The 17,552-nt window shown below is 36.8% G+C and overlaps 1 protein-coding gene across 1 annotated transcript; it reads right to left on the bottom strand.

Moving 5' to 3' along the window:
* Window positions 1–848: 848 nt before the first annotated feature.
* On the bottom strand, window positions 849–14,932 carry LOC117315504 (neuronal growth regulator 1-like). The gene is made up of 9 exons (XM_033869715.1): window positions 14,901–14,932; window positions 11,269–11,351; window positions 10,960–11,031; window positions 10,550–10,682; window positions 6,868–6,962; window positions 6,397–6,474; window positions 4,115–4,271; window positions 1,505–1,623; window positions 849–1,098 (listed from the first exon to the last, which is right to left on the bottom strand). Exons 5-9 carry the CDS (start codon window positions 6,916–6,918, stop codon window positions 931–933), a joined length of 573 nt encoding a protein of 190 aa, XP_033725606.1. The 5' UTR covers window positions 6,919–6,962; window positions 10,550–10,682; window positions 10,960–11,031; window positions 11,269–11,351; window positions 14,901–14,932; the 3' UTR covers window positions 849–930.
* Between the last annotated feature and the right edge of the window lie 2,620 nt (window positions 14,933–17,552).

Here is a 17,552-nt window from a genome sequence, read left to right on the forward strand (position 1 = left end):
TAACTTATATAGATCACTCTTTGTCCGAATGGAAGCGCGCGAGAGGTCTTACTGCGGGAGGAAACTAAAGTACCCCGGTAAAACCCACGAAGTTGGGCAGATGACCCCCTACCTTTTCACGTCATATCGAGGATTCGAACCCTGATCGCCTAGGTTGAAGGCAAGTGCGTTAACACTGTGCCACCCTACAAATGTGAAACCACACTTAAGTATCTATTTAAATTCATTTATTTGATTTTATCTCTGCCATTCCGAAGTCATATTTGGGTCCATATTTACCAAATCGTAATGATAATCAAATACACATTTTGTTTCCCAGCTAAAATATCTTTGGTGATCATAAATGGGTAAATTAATTTGGTCAGAAGTATCATATGTGTAAGATGAATAATTTTGCAGAAATGGTGAATCTGGGCCCCCTTAGACTCTATGTACCAGGCCAAATAACTGAAATAGAGTAAAGTTCTTTTGAATCGCTGCAGGTAATGAGGCGTCAATAGATTTTAACCAAATGTAGTCAGTTGATCTTTTTCCTGACCAGTAGACGCTGAAGCCCAAGAATAACGCCAACTGCATGTACATCGTAGAAGACGACTTAACGTCGCCCCCCTGAAGAATGACATTGAAGAGACCAACATAAATCTCACTTCATCCCTCCCCCTCCAAATCGCATTGCATCACATGCAAACATAAAACGTTCTTTTCTTTTCTTAACCTTTGTAACGTCTTGACTTCCGTCCACATATGGTCCTGGCTATTCTATTGCGAGGACGTTAAAACCCCAAAATGTAAAAAAAAAAAAAAAAAAAAAAAACAAAAAAAAAAAAAAAACAAAACACACACACAACTATCACAGATATTTACTGTCTGAAAATATGATTTTATTTAAAATGTATACATATATATATATATATTACGCTGAGGTATTGACTACCCAGATGCAGGCTCCGAAATGTCCACATAGCGGATATCAATACCGGCGGAGTTTGACGCGTTACAGGAGTAATTTCCATAGTTTTCAGGAGTGACTCCAACGATGTAAACATCAGCTCCACCATTCCGTACCATGAAATTGTTAGGGAATTTATCTGTCGGGACCTGTACAGACAATGCTAGCATAAATTACAGACAGTGTTATCATAAAATACTGAACTCAAAAGCACAATCACTAGACAGACTGCTACTCGACCCTTCCTACACTCCATATGTGCGAGATGCATACCTGTGACGAGTGTTTTTGTGTTAGGAGGAAACGGAATATTTATCTCCTTGTCATATCGCAGAAAGATGCAGACGTTATAATATCACCTCAATGAAGTATACTGTCGAAGACGTTTAGTAAGACTTATTTACCTGTCAAATACAAATGGCAGTCGTCCAACCCCTATATTTGGTTTGGTTTGTTTTATTTAACGTCATATTATCAGCCAGGGTCAACCACCGCGGCCCCCCAACCCCTATATCACTGAAAACGCATTTACAAACTTTACATAAAGGTACTTACAAAAAAGTTCCATGAAATTGAAGGAGGTGGATTACCAGTTGCCCTACAGGTGAGGTGAAGCTGTGCTCCTAACATAACTGCATGGGATCTGGAGACGTACGTTATCACTGGTTTCGAGACTAAAATAGATTATAGTATAAACGGTTTTCATTAACTGTCGTCCATTTGATAATTTATTATGTAATCTAAATATCAACTTCATTTTAGTATCTCAGTATGACTTGTCGAAACCAACCCCTGTCTAATCCCGGCGTTATTGCTTCGTCCCGGTATTTTTAACTCCACTGGCCCGATATGGATTGGATATGTTTGACATGCTAACAAGTAATTTACCGGTTAATAATTTTCTTAAATAGATTCTGTAGAAAGTATAGATATATGGAAAGTTTTTTAAATGAGAATATAATATAGACCGTGATAACAACTATAATAATTTGAGTTCACAATATTGATTAATTTTCAATTTTGTAAAAACTTTGCCCGCTATTCTTACTAAATGTATCACTACGCTTACCTTATGTATGTCAATATGACATATTTGGTAAATTTATACACAGTTAACTGATAATTGATTTTTAAATCTATATTACTTGTGTATATTATTTACTTTTTTGTTAGGTTACACACTTCACTCAACATAGCGTTATACAAAGAGATCCACTACGACTATCGGTTGATATAATGATTAACCATTTATACGATTATGGTTTATTTTATATATCCATATACGGTGAAAAAAATCAAATGATTTGGAATTGGGGCCGGCGCTAATATTATATTTCCATAGGCGTTGACCCCATCTTTCATCAAATTCCACTCAGGCGTCCAGGACTACTACAGATTTAAGGGATTTATCTCACTTCCCCTTTATGGCCCACCCTCCGTTTATACATTGGATATGTTGCTTAGCGCTCAGCATATTTGCAGTGGGACGACTGGTTCGCCCGTTGTCGGTATAATGTGACCGGGTGAGGTATCCTGTTGGGTGTCATCGGCAGTATGCTTCCGTGAGGTAGCACTATACATCGGCAAAAGTTCCGGCCTATCACAAGGAGACATAACACAAACATACGGTCCTTAAATGACCTAAGCTGCTAATAGGACGTTAAAAAAATCAATCAAACCAAACATTGGATCTAATTTGCCTAATAATGCTCCAGACATAATGATTTAAAGGATTTACCTCAATTTCCGCTATTCAGCCCGACCCCTTCGGCATCGAGAGAGCCACATCCTCCATTTATACATTAGGTTTTATTTGCGCAATTATGCTCTGGACAAAATATTGAAATCAATTCCATCTTTAAGAACAAGCAGCAATATAAAAAATTTACCTCAATTTCTCCTATTTGGCCCACCCCTCTGGCCCCAGGGGAGCCACCTCCTCCGATTATACAATATAAGATCTTCTTTGCCAAATCATGCTCCAGACTCAAATTTATCTATCCCTCAGATGGTATACAACTATTCACAACATGATTTGGTTTGGTTTGGTTTATTTTGTTTAACGTCCTATTAGCAGCTTATGTCATTTAAGGACGGTTTCCCGTGCGTGCGACATGCATGCGTGTGGTGAGTGCGTATGTGTGTTTTGGGAGGTTGCGGTATGTTCGGGTTAAGTCTCCTTGTGATAGGCCGGAACTTTTGCCGATTTATAGTACTACCGCACTGAGGCATACTGCCGAAGACACCCAACAGCACACCCTACCCGGTCACATTATACTGACAACGGGCGAACCAGTCGTCCCACTCCAAATATAAAAAAAGAAAATCGTCACACATCGTGATTAAACAACGTGTCTTTGCAGCGTACAGTTGATACATAAAGCCTGGAGGTTGATAGTTGGGACCTAGAACATCTTAACATTTGTAAATATTACGTGCGATATCGAGGCAGTGTTAGAATCTGTGGAGACTTCCTAGGGTAGCTAAGCAAATGATACCGACTTTTACACTGCTAGACCGCCACGGCCATAACATACCGAAATCTGTTCTCGCATCATCATATAATATTCTCTGTTATTGTCTGCAGGGAATAAAGACGATTTTCGTATATGTAAAATCTGCTTCTGGCACACATACAACAATTTTTGGACAAAAGTTGAATTATTTCTTTCATAATGAGATCATACCTATAAATAATACATTCCGATCCTCAACCGACCTTTTTTTCTGCTGTAGTTTACAATTAACTCGCTGAAATGTCTTATTTTCTTTATGTCAATTTTTTCAGCTATTTTTTTCAGATTTTGATAATTACTGATCTCTACATCGATCGAACAGCGGTGTAAATCGGCCAAATATGCTGGTCCCAGTGACATCCGGTTTAGACAGGGTAAACTGTATCAAATACTCATTTTCATTTGAGTGATTTTTACAGGATGCTCATAGATTCACAAATCATTTGAAATCATTTCTCGAGAAATCAATAAATACATATAAAACCGAATCCGCATTCATAATGCAGAAGATGGCTACGTTTATAGCTTATAGTGAAGTTATTTGAATCTGAGTCTGCTATTTTAAGTGATGCCAATAAACGACAATTGAAGCCATGCTTGCTACAAGCCTCTGATGCTGCACATTTTTTTTAAAGAAACATTTTCTTACCGGGCACTTTAGTTGTTGCCGGTGCGGAAGTTGTGGTCGGACTCGCTATCGAGCAGTTGTTATTGCATAAATTGCTCGAGCAACACGTTGAGCAGATCACAGAGGACCGTTTCCTACCCACCACACCATCGATAGAAATACCTGTAGCTTTACAGTCCTATTAAAATGAAAACAATGTATTAATAATCATTACCTAACGGATACCGATGCATTACGTGAAAGATATTTCAGAAAAGCCGCTTTGTACGACATGCACGCATGACGATCGAGTCTCGTTCTGTTCCGCAGTTTCAGTACCAAAACTGCATCAGGAAAAAGTTGAACACTTGAAATTACATGATAATATTGAAATCTCAAATAATCGGGGCAATACCTGAGTGACGGTTAACGTAAAAATGACCCAGGAAGGCGGCTGAATGTGGGCTGAATAATCGATGTTTGTTCTCCGTATTTTCTAATATATCCTCTTTCCAAATTGCAAAAATGTGGAATCTTAAATCTACCTATCTTTCTTTACTTTTCTATCTTTCTTTGCTTTGTTAGTCTAGGTGTTTCATTAACTTCAAATGATCCTGGTTGTTGCAAATGGCGTTAGATCAATTTTTTAAACAAGAGGCCCCATGGGGCCTGTATCGCTCACCTGGTTGGATTTGACCAAATGTCAAAATAATGTTCAATACATGTTCAATTTGTTTTATTTGTCAATCTCAAAATAGCCTATAGATGGTTAAAGTGTGGGGATCCCAACTGCATTAAAGAAATAACAAAGTCCAGACTCTCTAAGGGTCTGAAAGACCTCAAAGATTGTTTTTACAACATGCATTCATAACTTTATGACTAGTACCAATGTAAAGGAATTACTTCTATTTCCCCTATGGGGCCCCACCCCTTTGGCCCATTGGGGATCAAAATCAGCATTAATGAAACACCTGTTTCGCTTTCGCCAAGGATGTTTCTGACCAAATTGGGTTCAAATCCATTCATAACTTTATGACCAGTAGCGATTTAGAGGAATTACATCTATTTCCCCTATTGGGCCCCGCCCCTTTGGCCCCTTTGGGGTCAGAGTCACTATTTATGCAAACTATGTTCCCCTTCCCCCAAGGATGTTTCTGACCAAATTGGGCTCAAATCCATTCATAACTTAATAACAAGTAGTGATTTAAAGAATTACCTCTATTTTCCCTATTAGGCCCTGCCCCTTGGGGTCAGAGTCACCTATTATGCAAAATCTATTCCCCTTACCCCAAGGATGTTTCTGACCAAATTGGGTTCAAATCCATTCATAACTTTATGACCAGTAGCGATTTAGAGGAATTACATCTATTTCCCCTATTGGGCCCCGCCCCTTTGGCCCCTTTGGGGTCAGAGTCACTATTTATGCAAACTATGTTCCCCTTCCCCCAAGGATGTTTCTGACCAAATTGGGCTCAAATCCATTCATAACTTAATAACAAGTAGTGATTTAAAGAATTACCTCTATTTTCCCTATTAGGCCCTGCCCCTTGGGGTCAGAGTCACCTATTATGCAAAATCTATTCCCCTTACCCCAAGGATATTTCTGACCAAATGGGGCTCAAATCCATTCATAACTTTATGACTAGTAGCGATTTAAAGGAATTACCTCTATTTCCCCTATTGGGCCCGCCCCTTTGGCCCCTCGGGGGTCAGAGTGACCATTTATGCAAAATCTGTTTTCCTTCCCCCAAGGATGTTTCTGACCAATTTTGGTTCAAATCCATTCATAACTTGATGACTAGTAGCAATTTAAAGGAATTACCTCTATTTCCCTCGGTCCAGGTGAGCTAAAAATGCAGTGAGCTACAAAAGTCATTAACGTTCCCCGCTCCAGCACTAGTGTTTTGGAGTATTCTTTACATTTCAAATCAAATTTCAAGAGTATACAGGTATGCTACAAAGAACACCCGGTTTGGATTCAATCGGGCCGTGGGTTTCCCCCTTTAAAACAATACTACCAATTATTTAATTGAAGTTTGATTTTGAATGAATGTCAAGGTCATTTATCTGAACAAACTTGGTAGCCATTTACCCTATCATGCTACAGGCCAAATCTCAACTCCCTGAGCCTCTTGGTTATTTAGAAGTTGTTTGAAGATTTTAGCATGACCCATGTGACCTTGAATGAACAGGACTAATATCAAGCCTCTGAGCCTCGTGGTTATGAGAAGTTGTTTAAATGAAAAAAAAGTTGACGCACGACGGCATAAGCTCACTTACTCTTTGGGCAGGTGAGCTAATTATGTAGTTTTAGAACGGTTTACCTCACTTCCGTGTCCACATCGACTTGTCCACAACACAGATCCAGATAAACCACTTGCTCTCCGTCCGATGAAGCATTGCTGATTAAATAAAGAATGGCAATGATTATAAGATATTTTCAATTTGATTTTTTTAAACACATAAACATGTATGCTATAATTTTAGTCTTTATAGTGTATAAAGAGCTTCCTTACATACTTAATTAGGGAATTGTATTCTTGTACATGTACATTTGTTATGTCAATAAAAGTTGATCGGCTGTTTCATTAATGATTTGAATTTATTAAATCTGTGGTGGGCTTAGAATGATAAGGGGAATATATATTTGTTATAATAGATGGAAGTAAATATTGATGTCGTGTAGTAGGCTTTTCCTTTCCCCAAGACTTTTTTTTAGTTCTGTCTCCAGACGGAGGAATACCAAGTTTAGAATTGGTAGTAAGGCGTTTTCTCGGACTGTCTGTGTCTCTCACCTCGTGTATTGGACAGGTCCTGACTCTGTCACACTGATCAGGGCTGTGCATGTAGTCACAGGTGTAACAGAGAACCCGTCCAGTCAAATCCAACGCTGCACGAAATATAGAACACTTTTCGGGTAATTACTGCAATTCATCCTTACTTAATGATAAATAATGTAATCCTAGTCGAGTGTCAAAAAAACGAAAGGCCAGTTTGTTGGTTCATACTCGGCATTATCACCTACAATTTAATAATTTTACTTACAAAATAACCATAACCAAAAACTGCACTACACGGATATATATGAAGCGACTCTTGTTTCAGTCCACCTTTATATTTGTTGAGTTAACGGAAATAAAGATACTGCCATGTCACATATTCCCTTACTTTGATTTGATTTTTAAAACTTGCATACTAAGAGCCTGGGCCAACCTGTTGTATGACATACATTTAAACCATGTCAGTTATTTTTATTGACGTGTCAATAACTGAAAATCTACGAAATTCGACCTTGACCTTTTGACCTTAGTGTATGTATTTTCGTAACATATACATCTTGACCAAACCTTATATAAATCGAATCATCAGCCGGGAATAAAATTTGTGGACCAACATGGATAAATATTTGTGTCATATTGGTTTGGTTTGGTTTATTTTGTTTAACATCCTATTAACATCTAAGTTCATTTAGCATGTTTACCGTAGAAGGCGACTTAAAGTGAACCGCCTGAAGAATCAAGGATTCTTATTTCTTCTATTTACGGGACATGAAAGACACCGAAATTAATATTCTAATTTTGTAATATTTCCCCTTGGGGTCCCGCTCCTACAGATCCCGGGAAGCCACACTCTACGTTTATATAATGCATACTTTCAATATGTCAAAATATTATTGGACATCAAGCTGGACATGTCAGTCCTTTCCAAATTCATACAATCAAAATTAATAGTTACGTGGGTTGTTTTGCAGTGTTATCCACTTTCACAAATAAGGGGATAGAACTCCAAATTAATTTTAGTACTATACAAATTTATTAATCAATTAGCATCATACCATTAATTTAGATTTACTTTTAAAGTGCCTCGTACGGATTCTGGAAACAGGTCATAAGTGCCTGTGTACAGACATATCGACCATATACCCATAACAGAGGCATCACAGTTCATCAGCAACACTGCATATTATGGAATTTCACACAAGAAGAGTTTACTCGTTGTTTTCAGTTCTCTCAGATAATATAATGAAAACAGTAAGATTATAAATAATTCTTAAAATGTGCAAAACACTAGTTCTTTCACATCATATTAATGTTGTTAATCATAATTTATATCATGATATATACAAAAATATTGTTTCACTCAAGCAGTAGTTGAGTGTTATCTTATGTTTATGTGGTGAGCAATATTACATTTCAACTATTTTTGTATATATATTCAGTAATAATTTGAAGAATAGAATTTTAGTGGTACATATTTTACATCCATTCAAAAGAGTTTGTAGAGGATAGTGCTCATGATTACATATTTGGATATAATGTGATGCGACTGTCTCCTGGTGTAAGTTTAAAGTTGGTATTCAAAGAAAAAAAATCATGATTACATCTATATGCGGGTGATTCACTCAAGTGATCAATGTATATATCAGAGTTTAGTTAGTTAGTTAAAATGCTTAACGGCCCATCAACACTATAAAGGTAATTCGGGCCAAAATAAGTGATCAAAAATACGAGCCATAAGGGCAAGAGACAAAATGACATAAATCAACGAAAAATGTAGATATATATTGGTTTAGGCTACTAACATTATGTCTGAGTTGACCGAGTAGCAAGTTATATTTTTTAAGTTCAACATATTTAAATACATTGGTAGTTTGTCTTGAGACTTAATGTGTGTTTTAAATATTACCCTAAAGAGTAAATGTTTGGAGCACCAAGTAAGAGTAGATTAAATTCTCCAGTTGGTGATGAACATAACTGTACGCATAATGTTCTGTTCTATATTATTGGGGATAGAATACTCAGCTATTTCTCAAAGGATATCTAGCATTAAGGACTAGTAGCGGATAATAAGGGAATATTGACGGACGAAGCTTTATTGCCTAATTCCATCGGCCCATCTGAGGTAACGAAACACGAAAATTATGCTGGCTATAAGCGACGTGAAGAAACAAGCGGCCCAGGGGCCTTAACGGTCATCTGACTCTAAATTAAAAACCTTCTATTATTGTAGTATGTATTCTCTGTAGCAAGTATATAGTGGCACTGTTGGCCATGGTGGCCATCTTGGATTTCTGACCGATCCAATAAATAACAACACTTGACCAGAACCATCTCAGGATCATTTCTGGTAAGTTACAGCTGAATCCCACTGATGGAATTTGAGAAGAAGTTTGAAATAGGTGTTGTTCAGGAAAAACCATGATTGCGCAATCATGTTACAAAATGGCCGCCGTGGCTACCATGTCGAAGCTTTTACGAAGCCAAAAAATAACCACACTTTGTTGCCTCTCCTTCCTTAACATCGTCACCAATTTCCAGCTCAATCGCACCAGTGGAACTGGAGAAGAAGTTTAAAACGTGTTTTTCAAGATGGTTGCCATGGCGGCCATCTTGGATTTCTGACCGACTTGAAAAATAACAACACTTGGTCAGGACCATCACAAAATCATTTCTGGTAAGTAAGAGCTCAATCCCACTGGTGAAATTTGAGAAGAAGTTTGATATAGGTGTTGTTTAGAAGAACCATGATTGCGCAATCATTTTACAAAATGGCTGCCGTGGCTGCAATGTCAAAGTTTTTACGAGGCCGAAAAAATAACAACACTTTATTGGCTCTCCTTCCTTAACATCCTCACCAATTTTCAGCTCAATCGCACCAGTGGAACTGGAGAAGAAGTTTAAAATGTGTTTTTCAAGATGGTTGCCATGGCGGCCATCTTGGATTTCTGACCGACTTGAAAAATAACAACACTTGGTCAAGACCATCTCAGGATCATTTCTGCTTAGTAAGAGCTGAATCCCACTGGTGGAATTTGAGAAGAAGTTTGATATAGGTGTTGTTTAGAAGAACCATGATTGCGCAATCATGTTACAAAATGGCTGCCGTGGCTGCCATGTCAAAGTTTTTACGAAGCCGAAAAATAACAAGACTTTATTGGCTCTCCTTCCTTAACATCCTCACCAATTTCCAGCTCAATCACACCAGTGGAACTGGAGAAGAAGTTTAAAATGTGTTTTTCAAGATGGTTGCCATGGCGGCCATCTTGGATTTCTGACCGACCTGAAAAATAACAACACTTCCTCAGGACCATCCCAGGATCATTTCAGGCAAGTTTCAGCTCAATCTCACCAGTGGAACTTGAGAAGAAGTTTCAAATGTGTTTTCAAAATGGCGGCAATTGCGGCCATCTTGGATTTCGGACCGACCCGAAAATTAACAACACTTGGTCAGGACCATCCCAGCATCATTTCAGGCAAGTTTCAGCTCAATCCTACTGGTGGAACTTGAGAAGAAGTTTAAAATGTGAAAAGTTTACGCACGGCGGACGGCGCACGGCGCACGGCGCACGACGACGGACGAAGCATGATGACTATAGGTCATCCTGACCCTTCGGGTCAGATGACCTAAAAATACCACAAGATATGTCACCCTAGATAAAGTCAATATGTATAGCACGTTACACAATGAATGGGTTACCTGGACTACTGCAATGTCCGCTAATGACGTTGCAAAGCTTGGTATCGTTACAACAGGAAGAACAAATCTGGATATCTGACAGGGAACGCTCATTTACATCTAGATCCCTTTTTCCGACGAGGGCCTGACAGGACTGAAAAGTAGCAACATAATATAGAGCCTCTCGAGCGTGAAACATTTTCGTGAACTCTCTTCCCAATAGGTTAATTTACTAATAACTAAAAGTTGCATTGCCATTGAATGTAAAGGAACACAAGTAACATAAAATTATTATATGAGTCGAAAACATCGGAGTTCAGTTTTCTCCGAGTGAGATGCATGCAGTGTGTGTTTTTGGAAGCTGCTGTATTATTGTATTTTTCTACTTTGACAGAGAAAAACTGAAGTCTTTGGATCTAAAAAGCACTTACAAAAGATGAGTGGCATCCCACATTATAAAATATGTGGCCAGCGACATTTACGTACTTCTGAACGATGCATTCCTGTAATAGATCGTATAGAAACTAGGTTACATTTGACAACCAAGACCCTTGCAGGTAGGAAAATATTCGTCCACCCGTCCTCCACCAAAATAAATGTATTACAGCATATAAATCATTATATACAGAATAAGTAAACGGTGATATAATGACGAAGACAATTCCGGGGAGGATATCCGAGTATTTACAAGCCCCAACTTTTTTGTAAGACAGTGTATCAATGGTTTATGGATGAATTACCTCATGGTCTCCACATTCGACGACTGTGTCGCAATCCCGTGGGTCGGCGATTTGTGTACAGGTTCCACATAGCTGTCCTCCCTCTGCATTGATATACATATGATTTTAAAATGCCTGCATTGCGGATTTTAATAAAAGTAATGTTCGATAAAGATAACATTGTAGTGGTATGTGTACATACAGGTAACATTGTATTATCTTATATAAGTAACTGTGTAGTAGTACGTGATATATTTGATAAAGGTAACATTGTATTAACTAATAGAAGTTAGGTAGTTATCTTATAGAAGTTAGTTAGTAAAAATGATTATTAACGGCCCATCATCACTATCATATCATAAGGGCAAAAAAGTGATTAAAATACGAGCAAAATGGGCCAGACAAAATGCAACGAAACATGTAAAAATGTAGAAATATATGTACACTCACGATAAGTATTAAATCAAAAAGTTGCTATGGTTAGTCATATTTGTTTGAAAGACCGATCACTTTCAGATAGTTCAAAATTTTGTATATACTATCAGACTCCAACAGAGTCTTCAGACTCGCCATGCTCTTGTAAAAGTAACATTGTAGTAGTAGTGATATGATTGATAAAGGTAACATTGTGTTATCTTATAGAAGTAGCTTTGTAGTAGTAGTGATATGTTTGATTTAGGTAACATTGTATTATCTTATAGAAGTAACCATGTATTGGTTAGGTTAGGTTTATTTTGTTTAACGTCCTATTAACAGCTAAGGTCATTTAAGGACGGCCTCCCGTGCGTGTGACATGCATGCGTGTGGCGAGTGCGTATGTGTGTTGGGAGGCTGCAGTTTGTTCGTGTTAAGTCTCCTTGTAATAGGCCGGAACTTTTGCCGATTTATAGTGCCACCTCACTGAAGCATACTGCCGAAAACACCCAACAGCACATGTAGTGGTACGCGATATATTTTATAAAGGTAACATTGTATTATCTTATATAAGTAACCTTGTAGTGGAACGTTGTATGTTTGATCAGGCAATATTGCATTACCTGATAACGGAACCACAAATGTAGCATTGTATTATCTGATAAAGGTAACATTGTAGTGGTAGTGATTGGTTTGATAAAGGTAACCTTGTAGTGGTAGCGATATGCTTGATATAGGTTAACTTGTGGTACGAAATGCAACACATTATTATCTGATAAAGTTTACCTTGTATTGTTACGTGATATGCTTGATAAATGTAACCCTGCGGTGGTACTGATATTTTTGAAAAATGTAAATTGTATTATCTAATTATAGTAACATTTTAGTGGTAGTGATATTTTTGACAACTGTAACATTTTATTATTGTTTTGGTACGTGATATGCTTTATATAGTCAATATTGTATTATCTGATAAAGGTAATATTGTATCATTAGTGATATGTTTGATAAATGTAACCTTGAAGTGGCACGTGGTATGTTTGATGAAGGTAATATTGTTATGTTTGATAAAGGTAACATTGTAGTGGTCATGCTATGTCTTTTAAAGGTAACACAGGTTCCCCAACGAGTGGAGATTGTTTGACATTTTTATCCAACTCGGGTTAGTTAATTTTCTAATTATGAAAAGACATGAGCTTATCGTCACGAGTATGGGAATTTGTTTATCCCATAACTTCTTTACTTACAAATGTAAGCTTGTCAAGTTCAAATTCTCCCAACGTAGCAACTAAATTCCGTGAACCAAATCACTACGCGCCAAAATATAGGTCGTTATGAACGAAAACTTATTATCTATTTTAGGTGACTCATATCTTCTGTACTATATTTGTAAATGATATTATTTTACAAAACAAAATATTAGTTTGACAATCCTTTGTGTCTGTGTGATTTATTAATAGGTAACTTGTTTAAATGATTCTGCTCAAAATATTCGAAAACGACACCGTCATTGCGAAGTCGAACGTCACCGCTGAATATTAGACTAATCATCGTAAGATTCAATTATCGGTTCTTTCCTTGATTTCGTAGGTATGCTATTACTAGTAATTGTGATGGTAAATGTTCATTCTGAAATTTATTCATTCAAGACACCGTGCATTTCAACAAATATTTCGGAAACCGAGCTGGAGTGCTGAACAATATGTATTTTACGTTTGTCAGTGTGTTTACATAAAAACTCATCAGTTTACTGACATGAGACAAATGTTCCAAGATGATTTTTACATTTTTGTGTTTGGGACAAATATATTCGTAATAAAGGTAAGCAGAATGATCAGAAAGTGTTTATTCATGGATTTGTTTTCCTGTGTCATTTTCTTACCGAAAGTTCGTTCATTTCAGAGCCAGAAAACGTCTAATTTGACACATGTACACACCTAGGATAACAAACAAAATTCCAGGCCCCTGTGCTGACGTAGATGGTACTGTTTCGGCGGTTGTGGTGTCTGACATGTTCTTCAACTTATCTATTTATGGCTTTAATTCAACTTCCTTTCATTACCCGGTGACTGTGTTTTCATGTTTTGTTTTAATGGCAAATGACCAACCTGCTGGGTAGACTAGTCTTCAGTACTGTAACAAGAGGCCTGTAGTTTCGCTCAGAAGAAATGTCTAATCGCTTTACCGTGTTGTCTTTCCAGTTTATTGCTGGTATTATACAGTACATATTTCTTTTATAGTTTAGTTCAACTTTTTAAACCTGACAATGAGGTCTAACAGATGTAAACAAAAGCAAACGACGTGGTAAGAGTTGTCCGCTCTGAAGCACAGGATAATGCTATGCGAGATAGATTTGTCTTACATAGACAAACTCGATCCAACATGGCGTGATATGAGAGAATTAGGCATTAACATCATCCCCGATTCAAACAAAAGAATGGAAATTCCATACAGGTTTGAATAGTGGTGTTTCCATCAGGACGTTAATATCTAAACGAACAAAATACAAGGAAGTCAATACAATTAATTACATCGATTCATGCTACGTTAAGTGACCTTAAACAGTTTTTAAGTTACTCCTCGGAAACGGTAATAATAAAGTTTAAAGAATTTGATTCAAGGATGTGAAACATATAATCATTACATACCAAAGGGCACCAAATACCATTTGGAATTTCGCTTCAAGCAAGGTAATATCTAAGTTTTAAACAATTTTGTTACAGGAAAATTGCGACAAAATAAATTGTGTAAACGGCACAAAGAGAATTCACTACAGGAACACAAGTTACAGCAAAGTCTTAGATTACATTAGATACAACGGATATTCAAACAACTTCATGCTATAACATATGAGGTCACACAGTTGTCTCTCACGACAATGTCTTCATCGCTACATAATCATATTCCTAGATGTTTCCTCGTAGTTACCCAAGTTACATAGGCCCTTTTATGATGCACGTGTATCAATTAAATACCATACAAATATCACAAATGGAACCGTGAGAACATCAACATTCAATGTTCTGGAATAAAATATATACGTACAATATATAAGAGACAATTCGATATTGATTTAATAAAACAATAGCAATGAAAACATTAAGGTCGTTTATATTTTGCATGCTGTTATCAAGATTGTTTTAGATGAAACACCCTGTCGACTGTTTACATGTACACACTAGTTCGATGATGCATTTAGATTCAATGACATGTTGTAATAGTTGTTCCATTGTACTTACCTGTTGTACGGAAGGTGACAATCAAGGCAACAGCAAGGAAACTTCAACAGACATATAATGAGACGTATATTGTGTCAACACTGTATAAAAACATTTTATATAAATGTGATTATTTTCCCCTGAACACATAATTATGATAACAATATACTATGACATCATGAATAATAATAAAAATTAAACAAGTCGTTTAGGTTGGTCCTGTTAGGCCTAGATAGTATAATGTCCTATCAACAGCATTGGCTATCTAAGGACGACCCTAATGCGTGTACGGTGTATGCGTTTGGTGTTTGTGTGCTTTATGAGGCTGTGGTATATGGTTCGTCTCCTTGTCATAGCGCAGTACTTTAATGTGCTATCTCTGATGAACACCATCGAATACACCCAGCAGGACACCAAACCGAGTCATATTACATGACACTGACAGGAGTCGAACCAGTTGTGACACTCAAAAAACGCTGAGCTTTAAGTAGTAGGCACTACCAATTATACATATTTTGCTGTCCATGTCGGACGAGTCGTCATAGAACAAATTCGTGTTTTAATTTGAAACCCGTCACCTATGCATAAATTTATATAAGTAGTGTAGAACCTTACTGATTCTTATCGGTTGATGATGAACGCTTTAATTTCTTTATCACATAACTTGCCCGTTCTTCCATGTCATCAATATCGTAAGACACATGTGTAAAACACTATTGTGACGTGATAATAAATATGTGACGTAAAATAAATATAAGACATCGCGCGATTATCTGAGTAGACGGAAATATACCATCCGGGCCGGAATTCGGCTGTCTTATATAGTAACGAATATCTGTATTTTTTTTGCTTATATTTTAATAAATAGTAGCTATGTAATAATAAAATCTTACACCTTTACCTCGTTTAAAAGGCTCGTGGCATATCAAATTATTGAACTAAATTCCAGAAATAGTCACTCATGTAAGATACTCTATTTTTTTGCATAACTAGTCTGAGATACAGAAATCCCATTATACATCTAAAGTATATACATTTTAACATACGTAAAATATCGTTATCTCGAAAACTGTTTTTCAAATATCAGTGAAGATACATTTAATGTTCTAATCGCTATTGCCATTTTTGTTTAACTAACGTTACATAGAAAACAAATCTTCAATGCATTTCAGTTTAAACTCTCCATATGACTTATAACACACCCTTAAATATTTCTGAAGTTCCACGTAAGTTGCTAACGCAATCAGTTATACTTTCCTTGCTTCAACAATAAGATGCAACAATTTCTGCAATTGGAGCGACATGAATTCGCGAATAAAGGTTACAATATTGATCGCCCGATTTCAATCAATGAGTTATATAATTATTATAAAAACTTTACTATAAGTATAAACAGGAGTATCACGGGTCAGAGCAATATTCACCTATTGAATCTCGTATAGTTTTATTTTCTATTTTGCATTAAAACATTTTTGGATGATGTGTAAAAGTGAAGCTAGCTGTCAATGTTGTAAATCTAAAATTTCATTACAAATTAAATGTTGAATTATTCAATAGTTTTTGGGGAAAATAATCAAAAATATCTCAACTAATCAAACAGAACTTGGCACCATGACTATAAAGTCTTCCCAGTTTTAAAATATTCGATATAAACTATGAAAGGAGATATCCGGTATCTCGATTACTAGAAATTAACAAAGAGTTATTACCTTTGCAAACAAATAGTTTTGCATGGAAACAACTGTATATCAGGAGTTTCATGTATTCAAAATGTCAACGAAAACGGCCGAACAGTGTAGATCTCCGAACAAAAATATAATACCAAAGGGAATAAAGGGACATGAAAAGTCCGATCGAACTTCTGTTCAAGTGAAAAAAAATTCATATCATGCATGTAATGTATACGACGAGATTGGTCAAACAATGTAGGATCAGATCTCCGGATAAAACTAACGTAAGGGCAATAATGTTTGCAAAATAAGTCTAATCGAAATTTTCTGGGCAAAACATCATAACAAATCTGACACAGTTTCAAAGAAATCGATTGAAAATGCAGGAGCTCTTCTCTGGACAAAACATCAAATGCTGGAATAAATGAAGGGAAATAACTGTTGACAAATAGTTGAATAAAAATTCTTCTCCGGCTAATCTACATATCATGATTATAACGTATACAAAGTTTTAACAAGATTGGTCTACCAACAATGTAGAAGGAGATTACCGGATAAACAAAAGTTTACGCGGAACACCAGACAACACTATACCATAATACTGCCGTTAGATACGAGAGGCGTATACAAAGAATAATGTTACAACTTTATATTTGTGAATAAAATAATATAAAATTCAAACCTACACTAAATTTGGATACGTACCAAGTGCCAGGTGACATGATTACAGGTTACGTCTGTAGTCGGACATGTGCGCGATAACAATCTGTAATGTTTCTTATCTGCAACCTTTATGACATCTATTCTTTCTACGACACAACAAAAGTATACATAACAGAAAATACCCAAACGTTAAAAACAATTACTGAACAACGTTCTTCGTCCTAATGTTTCCATTGATAATTTAGTTCGGCCATTTTTAGCTCACCTGGACCGAAGGTCCGGTGAGCTTATGTCATGGCGCAGCGTCCGTCGTCCGTCCGTCGTCCGTCCGTCCGTCCGT

Source organism: Pecten maximus, chromosome 17 (assembly GCF_902652985.1).
Source record: "Pecten maximus chromosome 17, xPecMax1.1, whole genome shotgun sequence".
NCBI classification, from domain to species: domain Eukaryota; kingdom Metazoa; phylum Mollusca; class Bivalvia; order Pectinida; family Pectinidae; genus Pecten; species Pecten maximus.

What these genes read in the sequence shown, in the direction of transcription:
- LOC117315504 (XM_033869715.1), bottom strand. Translation starts at nt 6,918, where the DNA reads ATGCACAGCCCTGATCAGTGTGACAGAGTCAGGACCTGTCCAATACAC. An exon ending in GATGTGGACACGGAAGTGAG is followed by an intron (nt 4,272 to 6,396) that starts GTAAACCGTTCT and finishes TCATTTTAATAG; the next exon opens with GACTGTAAAGCTACAGGTAT. An exon ending in CAATTTCATGGAACTTTTTT is followed by an intron (nt 1,099 to 1,504) that starts GTAAGTACCTTT and finishes TTGTCTGTACAG; the next exon opens with GTCCCGACAGATAAATTCCC.